A 17,323-nucleotide genomic window follows, 5' to 3' on the forward strand; every position below is an offset into this window, starting at 1 on the left:
CTATCTATTTTTCATCTTCTGCGGAAAAAATCATGCCTAAATGATTCAAGTATCATCTTTGCACCACGATCACTTTCGTAATAAATTGAATGAGGCATTATAAGAGAAAATTGAATTGTGAGTAACATACACGCTAGTGACCATGTCCGTTAGCTGAATTTATTTTAAAATAGAACTTTATACTACGCAGTAGACGCTTTGTATCGTGTATTTCTGCAGTCTCTCCGTACACTCCACCATGACTCGAGGTGGTCCAACGTTTGCCTTTTAATTGGTTTGTTGAGCATTTCGCACATACGGCATAGATGTAGTGAAGGCGTACCGAAGTAACCGTGTTCGTTGACCACCCGATAGCTGCGACGCCACGTATGATACGCCACGAGATCTTCAGGGTTTTTTCGTAGTCTTCTAAAATGCAAAACGTGACCAACTTTGTCGTTTGTTTTGTGCTTGCTGTATGTCATACAGATAAAAAGACGTTTCAGTATTAGGAAATATATCACTACGCTAAAGAAGTAAACCCTTCAGGTCCAAATAGAACAAAAAACCTACAGTCATTGCAACTATGTGCCGATAAATCCGGTGCAATGTTCATACAGCTGCCAGGGCTCAGAAACTCATCTGTACAATTCGCGTATTAGCAAGCTGAATAGCTCTTTACTCACTGCCTTAATCTCCTCGAGTTTCGTCAGACCTATTATTATATTGTAGGCACGCATAAGTTAAGATTAGCAAATGATGGAAATTGTTCAGAGGTGATATGGCAGTGGACCTGCTTGGCGAAAAAGAGTCGAAGCCAGAAACCGTAGCTGACTTCGAACTTGCCTCTACGATTGGTTTTAATGCCTCCTAGAGAACCCCTCTGGCAAGCAACGAGCAGTAGAATGAATATATGTGCATAATGTTCTATCCAGTGGTAAAGCATTGACTTCGCGCGTCTATACGCTGTATATAATATATTGATCGTACACACATGATATACTCAGCGAGCTCCTTAGGTGAGGCAAAGTCGTCAATGTGAATGAAGCTATGCGGAGGGCACAGTCGGTCATAGTCGTCTTTCGGAGCCCCCATCACAATCGGAATTGCCTTTTTATGGTAGGCGTTGTACCACAACTTTTCCGTTAGATACTCAGCACAATTCGAATTCTCGAAGGAAAGGTAGAACTGGTAGTCTGTGAAAGATCAGTAGTTGACACCAATACGACGTTACAAAGCCCGTTGTCCGTACCAATACATACGTGACGGATTCAATCACGTTTCTGTACACGAATATGCCATTTCAACGATTTCCGTTATGTATTTGCTTTTATTAAGTAACTTAATGAATATATTTTCAACAAAAACACACGGATACAACATAATCACAGCTATGGAAGTATACAAATAAAAATCGACCTATGTACAAAATAGCTAGCAAAAAATAATGCCTTTATTTAATGATTAATGGTGATATTGGAAATATAAGACAAGATCGCCTACATAAATAAACGACCAAAACCGATTTCTTTGGTACCTTTAATCGCATCGCAATCTTTAGAAAAATGCTCTGGACATGCTTGCTTTCCGCATCGACCGAAAATATCCACCTGAAATTCATCGTTTTGTTCACTACATATACATGTATATCTCAACCGCAAGGTCTCACTCGGTAGAGATCGATTGATTACCTTTGCATTTGTTTAATAGGAACTGCCTGAGGTACAGCGTTGACGGCTGATCTTAGTATTCTTATTAATCCAATAAGATCGACACCAAAAACGATGGCACAGAAGGTGATGTCAAATACATAGAAAATTCTAGAAAATGTTAAAAATGCTTTTAGAGATCATCTATACCTGGATATATTTCGCCAGCTCGTGCACGTAATCCCACCGACCGTTTTTTCCATCGCAGTTTGAGCCGAGGATGGTAACACCTTTTGTCTTGCTCTTTAACATGGACGTTAAATCTTCGAGGTTGGGGGACGGCAGTTTTTCCGTACGACCTATACCAAAAAAAGATTTGATAGAAAATATTTCATATGCTCTTTTGAAGAACACAAATATATTATTAGCGACTTGAGCTAGTTCATAGGTTTTTACTTATGTGCTGTGGTTGTAAAATTAGACGAGCTGGATGCACCGCTTATCTGAATTCAAGTAGACATGTAATGTAATAATAGAATTCAAATGCTCTATCGAGGGAAAGTATCTCTCCGTAATACCTATCTTTTTATTTACCTACTCGTCTATTGCCTATCCTTGATTGCCTTTAGTTTTTAAACGCTTCATTATTTTGCAGGACATGGTTAGGCCCTTTATTTACAGAATAACGGCTCCGTATTTCTCTTTGTCGTAGTTTCTCAGCAGCAAGCCCCTACAGTTGTATTATTACGTCTTTTTAGCGTCAACGTCTAACGACTCGACAATCGTTTTTACATATGTGGAAAAAAGCTCAATGCAGAAGCCCTTTTTTTTTTTAAGACTAACGCGACTGGCGCCAAAAAGTTGAAAAATTCAAATCGGCCTTTTCTTAGTTTAACTTTCTCGTCCAGTCGAAGTTGATGATAGAAATTTAGGAAAAACTGGAACTTCGGATTCCCTTATAAATAAATAACAAAAGCCTACCTCATTTGAAGGCGAACGAAGAACTACATTTCAGCCAGTTTCGCCTCAAGATGTAGACTACTGGAAGTGGGTCCAGTATACATATATATATAGAAAGAAGGCGGGCGTCTCAGGGAATATGCGAAAGCTCTCCAACAATATCTTGCTGTCTGGTTGAGCTTACCACACAAAATCTTTCCATTGCCAAATTAAATACAGTCTTTTATTGTTTAAGTGATTGTTCTTTCCAGTCGCTGCTTAGCATTGTCTGACACAAAAAAACATTATGGTCCTGAACAGTTCACTACGAAGCGTTTACTGCCCGTGGCATTGCTGGCATCAGCGACCGACAGCATCCTGTCACGGCGAGACCATAAATATAGATGACGCATTGAGGTATAACGCCGCTGTTATTTAACTTCACTGCACCGTTACGTTCAAGTTACTGGCTTTCTTTATTATAATACTATATGTGATCGTTTCGGGTCTGTGGTAAAACGCCCGTGATAATGTTAAGCTGAACTTATCCTCATTTAGGGGGCGCCAGGAAAACCATTTCGCGCTTGTTACTCAGCTTCTTTAAATAAGAATAGTAATAGTGACAGTAATAGCAGACGGCTGGCAACATACCTGAATGATAGGAAACGTTCACTGTTAAAAAAACCAAGCAGAAGAAGTACCTTGGACAAACGCACGAAGTAGAGTAGAACCATTTGATAACGATTTGGCATTAAATGCCGAAGTAGAGCTACTAGTCACATTCGTAACTAAATGATCGTTATTTAATATTTTTTTTTTTATTTAATTTAAACAGTACGATAAAATATCAGAAGAACTAGTAATATAATGAATGTATTATAAAATAATTTTTAGAAAAACGTTCACATTTCTCTTTATTCAGTCAAGGACCATAGGTTGTGCTGAAAAAGGCCACTCTTAATGTAAGGACCCAACGAGCATAACAGTTGCTTGTTGAAAATGTAAATAACTTCCGCTAGATAACATCCGGTAGTTCACTATTTCAAAAGTCTGGTTTTCAGTATTAGACAAAGTATGCCTATGCCTAAACAAACAAAGTGCCTTTTCGAACCTAGACCATTATCCGTACCACAGGCAAACACCTACACTGCAATCATCGAGGGGGGGACCACTGATTCCTTGAGACATCGTAGCAAAGCCGAAACGTTTGTCGAATAGTACCTTACAGGATCATGATCATAGTATAAATAATAAAAATAATCTTATCTATGTTATAACCTTCTATCTACGTCAGCTAGATTATAGCAATAAAAATAATAAGTTATTATTTTTATATACTTTTTTTTTATATCATGATTCAAATTGCTTTTTTCGTGCTGTATCATCGTTATTAGTAATTGTCTCTTAACCCTGGCATTGTTTTTATGCTCGTCTTTGTCTGACAAGAAAGTACTTGCTAAGCCCACTGGGCTACAACAAACCGGCGCAGCCACCTCGGCTAATCGAAGAAAAAAAAAATAACCATGGGAGTGTCAACATCGTTCTCATTTCATAAACCCATATGTGTGCTACTATCCTGACTGAGTAACTAGAAAGATATAATCGCTCCGAATCTTTCTATTGCCGGAACGTCTTCTATAAATTTTCTCTGCTTCATTTGAACAAAGAAACAAAAAAAAAATTAAAGCGTTAATTTACGCACTATTGGTCTGTGTGATCCTTTGATGGGAAGTGATGTCGGAGTAAATTAGAGCTACGCCAGTTAAGTGAAGTAGATATCATAGCTATCAGATATGTATAGTAATACATTTTTGAGAAAGTTAAATTGATAGCTATTGACGCCGCAACTTATAAGCCATGCGGCTCGAGCAATTATAACTTAAACTTACAATGTAACTATCGATGGAAAAATGTTAACGTATATATAATGTGGCTGATTAGAATTCTACTGTTTTACCAGACGATACGAACGGATCGCTTTGCAGAGAGACAACATTAGGACTGCTGCTACAATTGCAGGCTAAGTAGGAGCCGACTTGTCTCATTGTGGTTGCCTAGGAGATTTTCAAAGTATTTCTATGTATGAGGAATAGTTTTGGATATTTGTTGTGTACGATATAGGGTATTATAAAATAACAATTATAGAGACAACAGTCAATCTAACCTTTCGTTGGCGTCGCATTAGAATCGTGTCACGATGATTCAGGTATTAGACGCGTTACGTACATGGCACGCAACGTGTTTTTTCTATCGATTTATCAATTTGCTCTGTAACCCAATGTGACAGCATTAGCAGACGCTGCTAGGTCTCCTAGTTATTACAAATAATGTCCTTTTTGTTGTTCAGTGAACGTCCATTTTGTGTGTGTTGGCCTGAAGGAATGCTAGAACTGGGAATCTAGTGAAGCTTCGTACGATCAATCACAGCCAAAAATAGCCTGAATCACCGTACAAAACAAGTAACTATAGAGCAACGGAACAGCGGATATAGTGCCATTTCTTCGGTAAATGCTTTTCGCGAGCCGTTAGCCTCTAGATAACGAGCAGCGTAATGATCTACCACGAGTTTATATTCAGCATGCGTGCATGTATATTTGTGCAATTTAGAACCATGACTATTCGCCGTTTTGTCGTCCTCCGTGATGTTTATTGGTTAAACCGACGTTGTCTGATCGAAGCCTTCTTTCTTACGATGACTCTGTCACCATCTGAGCTTTTCTTTCACTTCCTTTTGCGAATAAGCGCTCTGTTTCCTCCAGTATATATCCATCAGGTGGAGCGACTTCGTAGTCGCAACCGTTCTTCTATTAAGTATTTATTACATATAGACATACCTATATTTGACCGACTTCGGAGGTTCGTACGGTCAGTAACCGTGCCGTAGTCTAAATTTGCCGCTCTGCAAATACATGTTATATACCGTATAAGATATACAAGAAGTAACAACAAATTAACTTGTGTATTTTATAGGGTCAACGCTCACAACACTTACAATAGTCACAATAGCAAAGGTAAATTTGTTTCCCTTCGAAAAATAACTAGAATCGTTATTGTTATGTGTATGACATTGTTGAAGATTCTCTTTTGGGTAGCGGCCTTGATAATTTTGAAAATCGTGGACAGACAAAAGGTAACGGCCATCGCTGCCATTTCTCGCCGTTAACGCAGCGGGCCTTCGCTGCCCTAGACAATTCCTAATAGAAAACATCATTTTTGCAAATGACAAACTAACTGTTGATACTGACAATCAGCCAACTTGTCCACCTTTCGAGTTTCATTCGGATCATTGTGCCTGTTGCGGTGAACGGACATTTCTGCGTATGTACTACCGGCATATATCAACTTTTCCAACGAGCCTCGTCCGGCACTGCAATGATCAATAAGGCCAATACGCTTGCCTAAAGTATTTAGCCTACTTTGAGTGGCCAATTGGGAACGTATTGTTGATTAGTGTTACACTTGTCACAGCCATATTTTATAACGGGATTTAAAGCTATGCCGCGTCCTCGTTCGCTCAGAATACTATTCGAACCGTCTAGTGTATGTACTTTTGAATCAGACTGATAGCTTTCGAACTTGGCAAAATTGAAAACATGATATTGATGCCCACATACTTCAACGTGTCTGCCTCGTAACAAAGCAACGCCTATCAAACTGCCTTGTCCTTACCGTAAGGAATGGGAATGTCCGAGTCTGAACGATAGGTCATGCTTAAGTTGAACAGGCCGTTGAGATCCTTCATCGTTAGCTTGGGGTCAGCCATAAAGGTATGGTAAGGTGACTCATCCGTGAAGAATATCCACTGTTGATTAATCGGCCGCGTTTTAGGTAGGGCTGTTTTGATATCTGCAGCGAGGATGTTAAAAAATAGTTATTGCTTGATTTTGCTAAAAGACATCGATAGATGGGAACAACGGCCTCTAGATAGAGAATCCGCTGAAAGTGGCATTTATGGGGCAAGACAATTACTTACTTCTCAAAAGATGCAAATGAAACATGACTGCGTCGCTGAATCTCACCAGCGAATCATTTACTTCCAGGCGGCAATTTCTGACTGAACACTGTGCGAACGGATCTCTCTCAATGGATCCGAATGATCGAAGGAAGCGCCTCTGCATGCGAGCTCCCACTTTCCATATTGAGATCCTGCCATCACCATAATAATAATAATAATAACAAATGCAGTTACTCTAAAAGCCCGAACGGGTAGCCAGTAAAATCCCAATCGACGTATACTTAATTAAGTCAGAAGAAATTTGGTTGTTACGTGAAAATGAAGAATCATGCAGAATGCAAAAATTAATTACGGAGCGAAACATCCAAGCCCCCGCCAGGACTTCACACCCCCCACAGTCATGCGAGCAGAAGTGACGTGGTCGGTCAAGAGAGTGGTTTGGGTTTTGTACCAAAAGACAGATGAAACATGCCTTAGGATGCATCATCGACAGGCATCGCTTAATTTAACCACACCGACTTCGGTCATTTTAAAGAATAAACTGTTTAATGAACAATAAATGTAAAACCTATTTTCGTTGGGCTTATATTCAAATCTTTTTTTTTTTTATCTCGCCCTGGTTCAGCTAGACACAAACGAATTTGTCTTACGTATAGTTCCGTTTGTTCAATTCTGACTCTTGCAATTCCTTGATGCTTCCCAGATTTGCCTGGATGGGTAGCATGCCGAGGTTACTGACTAATGCCAAGATGACATAAGCCGAAATCAAAGTCAGGACAAGTACGGCTTTAAAGCAAGAACGATTGGTATACGACATCTGTAAAGCACAAGAAGTGTATTTTTAGGTAAAAATTCTCATAATACTAAATGTATTTACAATAAATATACGACAATACTTGAATTTTCGTTCTCTACGAACAGCCTCCGCCCTTTATTTAAATGTAACACAGTCACAAAGCGCAGTCCCTTATAATCTTTTGTTTTTTATCTACTGTTTACTAGATTTTCTTTATTCGTTTAGCCATTACGCAGACGATCAGTTCTTTCGGTTATTACACTGTTTATAGGTTTGTTAGTAGTTAAGTTCATTTAATCATTTTTGCTACTTGAATTGTAGATTACTCTAGACCGCTTGCTGCTGCTCCGTGATGAACCAATCAAGCTAAATGGGCCGTTGAAAAAAACATATTAATGAAAATCAGCAACAGTTCGAGATGCAAGTTGGCCGTAGGCGTTTTGGGCATTGGCTCGCACCGCCATTGGTGACAGCTAAAAAATCATTCGTTAACATATATATATATATATATAGAATGATCTTTCCTGCGCAGAAAATACCAAATGCCAGTCCGAAACCCCGTAGTAACGCGTTTATATCCATGACGTTTAGCAAAGCTATACCGCGATCTCGAAAGATGGAGGCGCCTTCGACCTATTAGGCAGATTTTGACAGTGTTGCGCGTGAGCGCAGTTCATACGAGTAGAAATCCTCGTTTGCTTTAAGAGCCCAAGGTGAACCGGTATTCAGGCGGTCGATAGTTTGCTAAAAGTATTTCTGTGGCACAAAGTAAATCGAGTTGTACAGTCAGGATAGAATACATTAGTTAAATAGCGACGATTAATTTTATTATGCCATCTATAGATAGATAAAATTATCTGTTACACGTATTTATCGTTCAAACAGCTTGACATCAAGCGAATTTTTTTCCTATTTGGAAGAAAATGTCCATTTCAGTAAGCACACTGATAACCTTATGAAAAGAAAACGTACAAAAATTAATTAGTAAAAAAAGCATGTTATCGATATTTAAACTTGTCGTTAAAGGGTTAAAATCCCATCATTTTTTTAGGTTTGCGGTGAATGACAATTATCTGCCGACCTAACGTGCCATCTCCGCCGACAATTTGGAAAGAAAAAAAAAATTGGTTCATAAACCGTCCGATAGTTGCGATCAGTTCCGTGTGTTCAGGGAAACTTCCGAACGATACGATGATAAACAATAAGTGTATATTTATTTCTAGCATATAAAAATATTTACTGTCTACAGTTTAAAATCTCTTTCTATTTTTTTCGACACCAGCGAAAGCAGTCGTTCTGCAGAGTATTTTTCACCGAACTATTTTTTTTCCAGTCCCTTTCAGAAATCGGTTAGCGATCTTTTATTTCCTACTTCAAATCACCACATTTTCAGCTGTTATTTGGCTTAGCGGGGTAATTAGAACAGAGCGCTATACTGGATAGCGTGCGCAATGGACGACCCTGTTTGGCGAGACAACGGAAAGACCCTAGTTATCTCCGATATGCGACATATGAAAAATCTTTTCGCTTACAGCCTACCGATAGGTTATTGTTGTCGGAGAGTTCCATTCAAGTTGACTCTTTAACTTCGGATCTGTGGCACAACAATAGCCAGTCAAGTTTTCCCCCCATGACGACGTGAATAGAACGAAAAGAGAGCTATTGCCTTGACGTTTCGCCAACGGCCTGCCCATCCATGCCATCTTAAGTTAGCACCGACTAAATACATAGATAGTTTAACTTTAGCAAAATAAATGCTTTTATCTACATACTAGCAGCAAAAAATAGGACAACACAACTGCGTGTCAGTTTGTCTAGCTTCAATTAACTCATGAGCCGCATATACAGGCTAGGACTCATCCCGAACGTGAGCTTAGTATATATCGGGTGTGATGACCCCTTTTAGTGGAAATTACGTTTGCAATAGGTTTGCAGTATGCGCTCATGGCTAAACCAATGGATAATTGTGAATGTACCCGCTGAAACTTTCCTACAGTGGCGATTGTCCACTGATTTCCAGTGGCGTTTTGACTCGGTAGCATCTTGTACAGGAAATGAATTTTCTTTTGGCATGACGTACACCATTTGGCATATAAACATATAGCTCGAAGGAATAGAAGAATCCGATAAAAAGAATCGCATCTTCCGTAAACTATGACAAAGGTTGCCAGATGGTTGTCAGTATAGTAGTATGATTCTTCCGGTTTCCGGTAAGCATATTTAGGAGATGTCTTAATAACTTGTATAGCTTTTTTTGCTCTGAGCTGTTGGGCCGTGATGTTGCTGAATCACATTTGTTTTCCATGTCTATATAAATGGCCCCTTGGAAAATCCCTCGGCCGATTAGCGGATAGTATCAGCATGGACATTTAACATTAATATACGATGCAGCGAGATAGCCGTGTATTGAAGCAGTGGATCACTTTTTGATTTAGGATGTGTTTTTTTAATTCTCTATAGTGTGTTTAAATCCTAAGGCCGTAGGACGAATTCTGCTTACGAAAAACGGCCCAGTGGTTAGCCAAGGTTAACAATTAGTTAATCTAACGAAAGTGCCCCGCTTCTGGAAAGGCAGTACAAAAGCCATAGTTGAAGGTATCGGTTAAGAATGAAGATTTTGTGCATCGGAAGCCATAATTTAGTCGCCTTTCAACGTTGTGTTTAGCCTTCGATCAATACAAATTGCTAGAAGCTGAATGCCGGCGCAACTTAAGAATATGCAAGGCAATAGGATAAACAGAAGGTTCCCAAGTGACTAGCAATAAGATCGATGGACATATAACAAAGCAAGAGTATCACAGTGATTAAGCCTTTCATACAGAAAACTCCTAATCGGACATTACCACCTGAGGTAGATGTCATTACATAAATATCGTTCCGGTAGACAAAACAGCATCTGTTCATGGTAGGCAGATACTACATCCGCCCTGAACGTGCTATCTTATTTAACAACGTCTCCAACATATGTATGACATGATATACCGCATAGATGTATCGTTAAACCGCTCCTGTTGCCACCTTTAATTTTGATTGTACATCGCTATATAGTGGACAAATTCCGCTATACAACAACGTGACATCGAGCTCTGAGCACATCGTATTAACTTTTCCATGTTTCCGGTTTTACGTCCGGTGTCGCCGTTAGGCATAGTTCCATCAGAAGGTTGGCCCGGAACGAACAAGTGTATCTATGCTTGGGTGCGAACCTAGGCCGCAACGTGTACCCGGGATTAATAGGCAAGTACGTATTAACGCAAATATAGTATTTACTTCGAGTCACAGAAAAACTTCTCAGCGACGTCAAGTACCGTATTCTGTTCCGTACTGATACAACGTCAAATAGAAAATGATTCATTCACAATAACGATAAATGCAATGGGACATTGGCTATCGAGCACCGGCCGCGAAAGCAAATTTAACATAATTCTTCCTCTTCTTTGAAGCACTATTATTGCCAGCAACTTCCATGTCGCCGCAGTGTCTGAGCATTCAAAATCTGCCGAGAGGCGTTACGTAATACTTTGGTCTATCCACACTTCGGAAAACCATTGAACCCTTCCATACGTACTTACAAAATCGTAAGAGAAGCTTCCTTATTGGATGTCTTGCCTAAAATGGTCAATGGCAGAATGCTACGTTTTATAAAAGTCATGTAATGATTACAGGTATTGAAACTGAAAAACGCCAAATATTAACAAAAAAAATAATATTGATATTAAATAACGACATTAAGCGTCTTCTGACAAACAGTGAATGAAAAATATTATATAACCAAACGGTTGAAAGGTGAGACAACGAAGATAATGATTCTTCCGAACATCGAAACCCGTCACTTCGTTGTTAAAATACGACGATCCAGTCGGACTGTCGTTTGCTCAGGTTAAATTATTTTCTTTTATTTCGCTTAATGTTGAACTGTATATTGTTGATTAGGGTATCATTAAGAGACAATAAAGGCTCCTGTAATATTTACGTAATGTAAGGAGTTATTCTGCCACCATCGCCAATGTTATGGGGACCTTTCTCCCGAAAACTCTGACTCGAAGTTGTCTAATTACGGACTGATAAGGTTGCAAGACGGTGACTACCTGACGGAAGAGTTTGAACGTTATTGCCTTTCCCTTATCCGCTTGATGAGAGGCCTGCGAAGGATACGCAGACCTACGATAACTACTAAGTTTAGTTCAATTTACTGTCACACTTGAACTTCGAAAAAAAAAAAACCATATCGATAATAACATTATCACGGACAGAATGATTGCTCCAACAAAAAAGGTGGTTTGGTCAACTGAAACTCCCGGGTTGGTTAGATTAAGAAATGTGATGTCTCTGCGAACTCATTTTTAATGAAGAAGATTTAATATTTTTTTAAAAATGTAACACACTCTTCTCCTTTCAGTATAGTTTACCTCCTATACAGTGTTTGTATAGAGAAGTCTGACTTGCTATGTTTTCTCGTTTTTAGTTGACATTAACGTTCTATATTTGGCATCAGAATTACTTCGACTACCCAATGACGGTCGTGAGAATGAAGTTGTTTCGTTACCGAAAACGCACTACTGAGGCGCATCAGCATTATTCCGGGCGTCCTCAATTCTCTGTTAGCAGAGGCACAGACAAAAACCGATCGTTGCCCTTATTGATGCCCACGTCATTAACATTTTACTGCTTCGCCTGGTGCTGACGTTCGCGCCAATAGAACGCGCACCAGACGAAGCAGCGCGTTTTGCGTACGGATTACTTTTGAATGGAATATGGCGTCATTTCGTACAGCTTTCATAACAGAATTATTGATATGTATCCAATGTGTACTGCAATAGCACAAACATTACGTTATTTATGTGAACAGAGAAAGCTAGTAATGATGTGCCGACCTCTGAGAATGACGGGATAGGGATGTCGGATTGGCGGCGATAGTTCCTGCGGTGAAAACGGCCAACTATTCCGCCGGATTTTCTATCGTGTTAAAAAATAACAGCATCTAATAACGTAAAATTGTACCACATCTTTGTTAAGGTACTGACGAACAAACCTAGTGACAGGAACCGATAACAAGTCGACGTAGATTAGATAAATAATAGCATTTCGTTTTGGGGTCTGAATTTTGGCTGTATTACGAGTCCTCAATCTGAGCACAGCATATTTTGAAGTTCTTTCCGAGACTTTAAAAGACGCGATCTATATCTACGCGATAGAGCTGCTACGGGTACTAGCGTTTAACAAAACCGAATTGATGTTTACGACGTAGTGTGATCCAATCAGGATCGGTCCCAGTTAGTTCAGCCGATTGGCCTTACTTCAAGGGGATCAACTTAAACAAACAGGTGGTGTTTTGCCAATTTGAGACGCTGTACTACATTAGTCGCCTATTTAATTGGCCCTATTGACGGCGTCCTCATATATATATGTTTGCCTATTAAACCTAACGACACGACGGAATACCGTGAACAGTTTCGAACGCTTTGTCTGATCAACATCTTCACTAGCCACCACAAGGACACTTTCTAACATGGAACTCAGGAGTGGAACATAGTACGATCTGAAGAACAATTTCGTTCAACAACAACAACAAAACTGGCCGGCTGTTTGTCGAGAAGTACCGATATTGTCGACGGCATGAAAATCGGCATTTTATATACTTTCGTTGGTTTCCATTGTAACGAGAACTGCTATATAAAGCAATGTTGTCTTGTGTTGTTTTCGTGTGTATTGTAGATCATTTCGTTAAAGATAGTGCGGTCTGTTTTACCCTAAAAGCTTTACACACAATAACAGTTAACGTAAAATCAACACCGTATCAATAGGACTGTATGTTAGTTCAGTAACACCTAGAAAATCTAACGTCTCAGCCCAGTCACGCGCGAAACAGGGGGCAGTTTGACTTCATGGATACGGAAACTGACCGCCGTTTCAATATCAATTCACTATCTAGCTACAGGTAAATTGCCTTCATGTCCATTCTGTCGAATAGTTCCAGATACGGATATGAAAGCGGACTGAAAGTTCGAGTCGATAGATCATCGGATCGCGCTTTCCGTACGAGAACAATGGATATATACAACAGCGCCATTGCCAGCTAAATCGAAAAAACCCGAAAAACATCTAGAGGTAAAAAAATAATGGCTACCTCATGCTGCCCCTGTTAGTTTGTCACTCGTGATTCAGTACGCTCCGTTCAATAACATACCAGCTTCGGTCTATACGGCGCTTCGCTACACAAACGCATCGACTCAATAGGTAACGGACTGTACTTGATAAGTAAGTTCATAATGACTACCGATTTGAATTGAAACTTTGCTTTGTCAAAATGGCACAAACGCAACTGGATAGGCAGTTAGCCCAGACATTCTATCGGGCACTTGAACAAGATAGCATATTATGAGTATGTCTTGCTACGGCGTATCGCTGCCAAGACGGCGAAAAATCAGGTACGCCTCACTGCGATTTCTCTTACCTTTTCCGTAGAGATCTTACTGAACTTCGACGGATCGCAGACGACAGACATACCCTCTACAAAAAAGATTATTTTATTCTCCACAGAAGAAGTATGCACCCCAATTAGCTACAACCTTCTGCCATTTTACCGGTATCATACTCTGTAGAAGTCAGAGATATGAGAGATGAAATCCCAAAACGCAATTTAGACATTATATTGAGATTTAGATTATTTTCTTATTACGAAATTTTGAACAAAATTTAACTCCTGCATTTTTGCCACTACAATGTGAGGTCAGGCTCTGTCCTGCAAAAAGAAGAAAAGGATCATCACAGGTCGCAAATCGCTACAAGAATCACTACTATAGCGTCTCTACGTCTGTGTTCCTTCTCGAATCGCGTGGCAATCGTATTACTTTGATCAAGGTGAAAAAAGTGCGTATTTTTACCTTATAGTAAACCTGGGTGTCAACACTCCCACACTTTTATATGGGTCAACTTTTTGTTATTCCATTTTCTTTCGCAAGTTTTTTGAGCCAACCACTGACGATGTTTTCTTTGTAGGAGAACCTTTGCCAGATATATGGTAAGGACCGTTGTAGTTTCAAGATGCAGCTCGTATTCATAAATCAGTTCAATTCCCATGGCCGGCCATATTCAAATGAACGATCTGAGATATCATCACAAAACCAAATGTGTCACCGGTACAAAATAGCGTCATCTTTATATGCGATATCAACGCTTGTCACGTTGATTGACCTTATAGGCACTACTCTACTCGACAGTGTTTCACTTCTCAGTAAAAGGTAACTTACCATACCGCCATAACTATTCAATAATGCAAGTCCTAAAATCCCTGGCTGATTAGAGACGATAGGTTACTATCCATGTTTTCACCATGGTCGCTAGGCTAGTGAAAATTAATCTCGTTCGCAGGTTTGCCAGCTACGTCGATCGAGGCGTTTCTATATACAGCGTTAGGCCGCATGAAAATGAATAATAAACCCATTGTAGTCGAGTTCGTTCTATAAAATTCGACCCCCACAGAAAATGCTACACGCATGTAGGAATGAAACAAAGTGACGTATAAGCGAAAGCCGATTGTATACACATTTGATTTGCAATATCTTGAGTAGGCGATATCAACGCATCCTATTCACAGTCGTTTCGTGGGACATTTTCGAAACGATCAAACACTTGAAAGGCCTATATCAGCCACATGAATTAAACAAATCGAAACGTTTCGGGTAGGCAGTTTAGAAAGCCGATAGACTTAAAGTGAACCATCGAAGCGTACGCGCGGTGTGGAACGATTCTGACAATGGGAAGGATATTGTGCGACGTAGATTTCCTGCAGATAGGAACGGCTGCCATGGCGGGTAACGCCAGGCAAAGGAGCAAATCGTCCGCATCGATTGACTAAATATTTTTATACAAACATATTCCCTCTCGCAGGTATTTCGATTTGACAGTGTAAGCGAAATGGCGGCGTTGTTGAGCACAGCTTTGCACACCGTAAACAATTGTTCATGGATGAAACTGTTGTGCACGTAACGCACAAAAATATTGGTGTCAGTGAAGTGTTTCAAGGGTACCAGCGACATGGACTTCACGGTTAGCTGTTGTGCGACTGCAAGAAATACAAAATGCATTTGAAAAAGCACAGGAAGTTACATGTTCTTGCCGTGTATAACAATTAAAAGAAAACTCACGTGAAAAGAGATAGTTGTTTTAAAGACAGCCAACCGAAGGTTGAATTCATTCAGTTAGCAGTTACCGGCGATAGACGATGAATAGTAGCCGAATCGGCCCCCATGACTATCGCATAACATATCCAACCCGCATCCGCCATGCTAAAGTTTCACACAGAACATAGATACGGACTCAGCCGTTCGAATTTTCTTGACTCTTTTTATTTGAAAGTGAAACGAATCACTGATTGGGCACAAGTTTGACAGGCATAAGAGACACAGTTCTGACTCGAACGAACCATTTCCTATACACTAAGACCCACAAAAAGATGTAACGACACCAACGATAAAATAGTCGTGCATGCGTGAATTATTTATAAAATTAGAAAAAAAAAGTGCGGTCGAGGTTTACCAAATATACCAGCGCGGCTTTCAGAGCTGACCTAACGTAAATAACTTTCACGGCTTATCTGCTAGACGCACAATAATGGTCTGAACAAAAGAGTTTCATCAAGAAACACTGTGTATTGATAATAAACAGTACCGATTTATGCGTGTTACTCGTTGCGTTGTCGTGCTTCTAAAAGTCACATGGGAGCTGTCCGCTTTGCTAGTGACATAATGTGGCTCTAATGTTAGCAGCAGTCTCCGACATATATATATATATATATATATATAATTGCCGGCTCTTTTCATTCCCTAAATTATCTGTAGAAGTTTGGAAAACTCTGACCGTATTTCGTGGACATTATGTAGTAAAATACTTCTTATGTTGGCGTTCTGGTATACCTCTGTTCCCTACAGTAAAATTTACTGTGGAACCTTCCAGACAGGTTCTTTGGTTGCCGGTTAATGAATGATTTCACTTCAGTTCTTACCATCAAAATGGAACAAAGAAATCAAGCACGGTAAATGAGTAAAGCTGCAAAGACGTTATACAGACACTCGTATAAGAAGTATTTACGTAAGGCCAATTACCTTAAGACGTTGTCGCCGAGCCTCTCCGAAGACCATCATATTGCTTTCTTAGTTGATAAAGTCTACGTACAAGAGACACTTCCGAGTATGGAATAGACAGATTCCGTCCACATCAGTGTGATCTCTGCAAGAAGAATATTTTCGACACATAAAAGCACCCATATAGACTACCACAAAGTAAACGCTGGCGGGAATTTTGGCGCAGTCTTGCATTTCGTGAACTCCAGCTCCGTCTGTGCGTCCTCGACGTACCAGGCTGATGTCGCTACTAGAAGAGCAAATAGGTATAATTCAGTAAGTCATTATCCCTTTTAGACCGTCGATTTCATTCAACTTGTCGCGTCGACGTTTCATACGCATATCAGGCAGGAAAAAAGGTCAGCAAATATTTACAAAGTGCATGATAAGGCACACGCGGTCCAACCCGGCTCAGCTGTTAGCAAAAGTGTCCCTATTGGAAAAAACACTTCTGCGGCTTCTTAACGCCAGGACTCATCCTCGCAAACTGTACAGAACACACCTTACTCTACACTAGTACTTCCGTTGTTACCAATGATATGCAGAGAAGAAACAAACGCGCCTATGTTTGTTTATCAGGATATCGGCCGGCGTTGATGTCACACTCGTTAGAACAGCAACTTCGGCACAACGATAGCAAAATGGATGGCCGGTCACACTACTATCCGCTTTGAAGCAGCAGCGGCGGCGGCGGCGGCGGCGGCGCCTCCTCCTTTAAATAGCGCACTCAATCGTTTCTAGCTCATTTTGCTTTCCCTGAGCAACGGTCTGGTTACTGTTTGCTGTCGACTGGCGCCTTGTCGCTGGGTCAGTTCCCGGCACCATCGTAGTCATACCTACAGCAACTGCTATCCAAGTCTTCCAGTCAAGTTGCGCCCTTACC

General features: G+C 40.2%; 1 protein-coding gene across 9 annotated transcripts; it reads right to left on the reverse strand.

The window, feature by feature from the left end:
* Positions 1-115: 115 nt before the first annotated feature.
* On the reverse strand, positions 116-17,221 carry LOC111244359 (inactive fucosyltransferase B-like). 9 transcript variants are annotated; one of them, XM_086980197.1, is made up of 9 exons: positions 17,003-17,221; positions 16,423-16,690; positions 7,173-7,339; positions 6,541-6,713; positions 6,237-6,413; positions 1,839-1,987; positions 1,517-1,589; positions 974-1,175; positions 116-453 (listed from the first exon to the last, which is right to left on the reverse strand). In XM_086980197.1, exons 2-9 carry the CDS (start codon positions 16,459-16,461, stop codon positions 183-185), a joined length of 1,251 nt encoding a protein of 416 aa, XP_086836323.1. In that variant the 5' UTR covers positions 16,462-16,690; positions 17,003-17,221; the 3' UTR covers positions 116-182. The 9 variants fall into 9 exon arrangements, with proteins under 9 accessions (XP_086836323.1, XP_022647106.1, XP_022647108.1 ...); XM_022791371.2 differs by having other exon boundaries at positions 16,973-17,221; XM_022791373.2 differs by having other exon boundaries at positions 16,943-17,221.
* Between the last annotated feature and the right edge of the window lie 102 nt (positions 17,222-17,323).

This window comes from Varroa destructor, unplaced genomic scaffold (assembly GCF_002443255.2).
Source record: "Varroa destructor unplaced genomic scaffold, Vdes_3.0 BEIS01000002.1, whole genome shotgun sequence".
Classification (NCBI taxonomy): domain Eukaryota; kingdom Metazoa; phylum Arthropoda; class Arachnida; order Mesostigmata; family Varroidae; genus Varroa; species Varroa destructor.

Bases quoted from the DNA above. Each gene is read 5' to 3' on its own strand.
- LOC111244359 (XM_086980197.1), bottom strand. From the start codon at position 16,461: ATGATGGTCTTCGGAGAGGCTCGGCGACAACGTCTTAAG. The intron at 1,988-6,236 runs GTAAGGACAAGG...TTTTTGGTATAG, and splicing joins GGACATTCCCATTCCTTACG to GTCGTACGGAAAAACTGCCG. The intron at 1,176-1,516 runs GTACCAAAGAAA...GATCTTTCACAG, and splicing joins AGATTGCGATGCGATTAAAG to ACTACCAGTTCTACCTTTCC.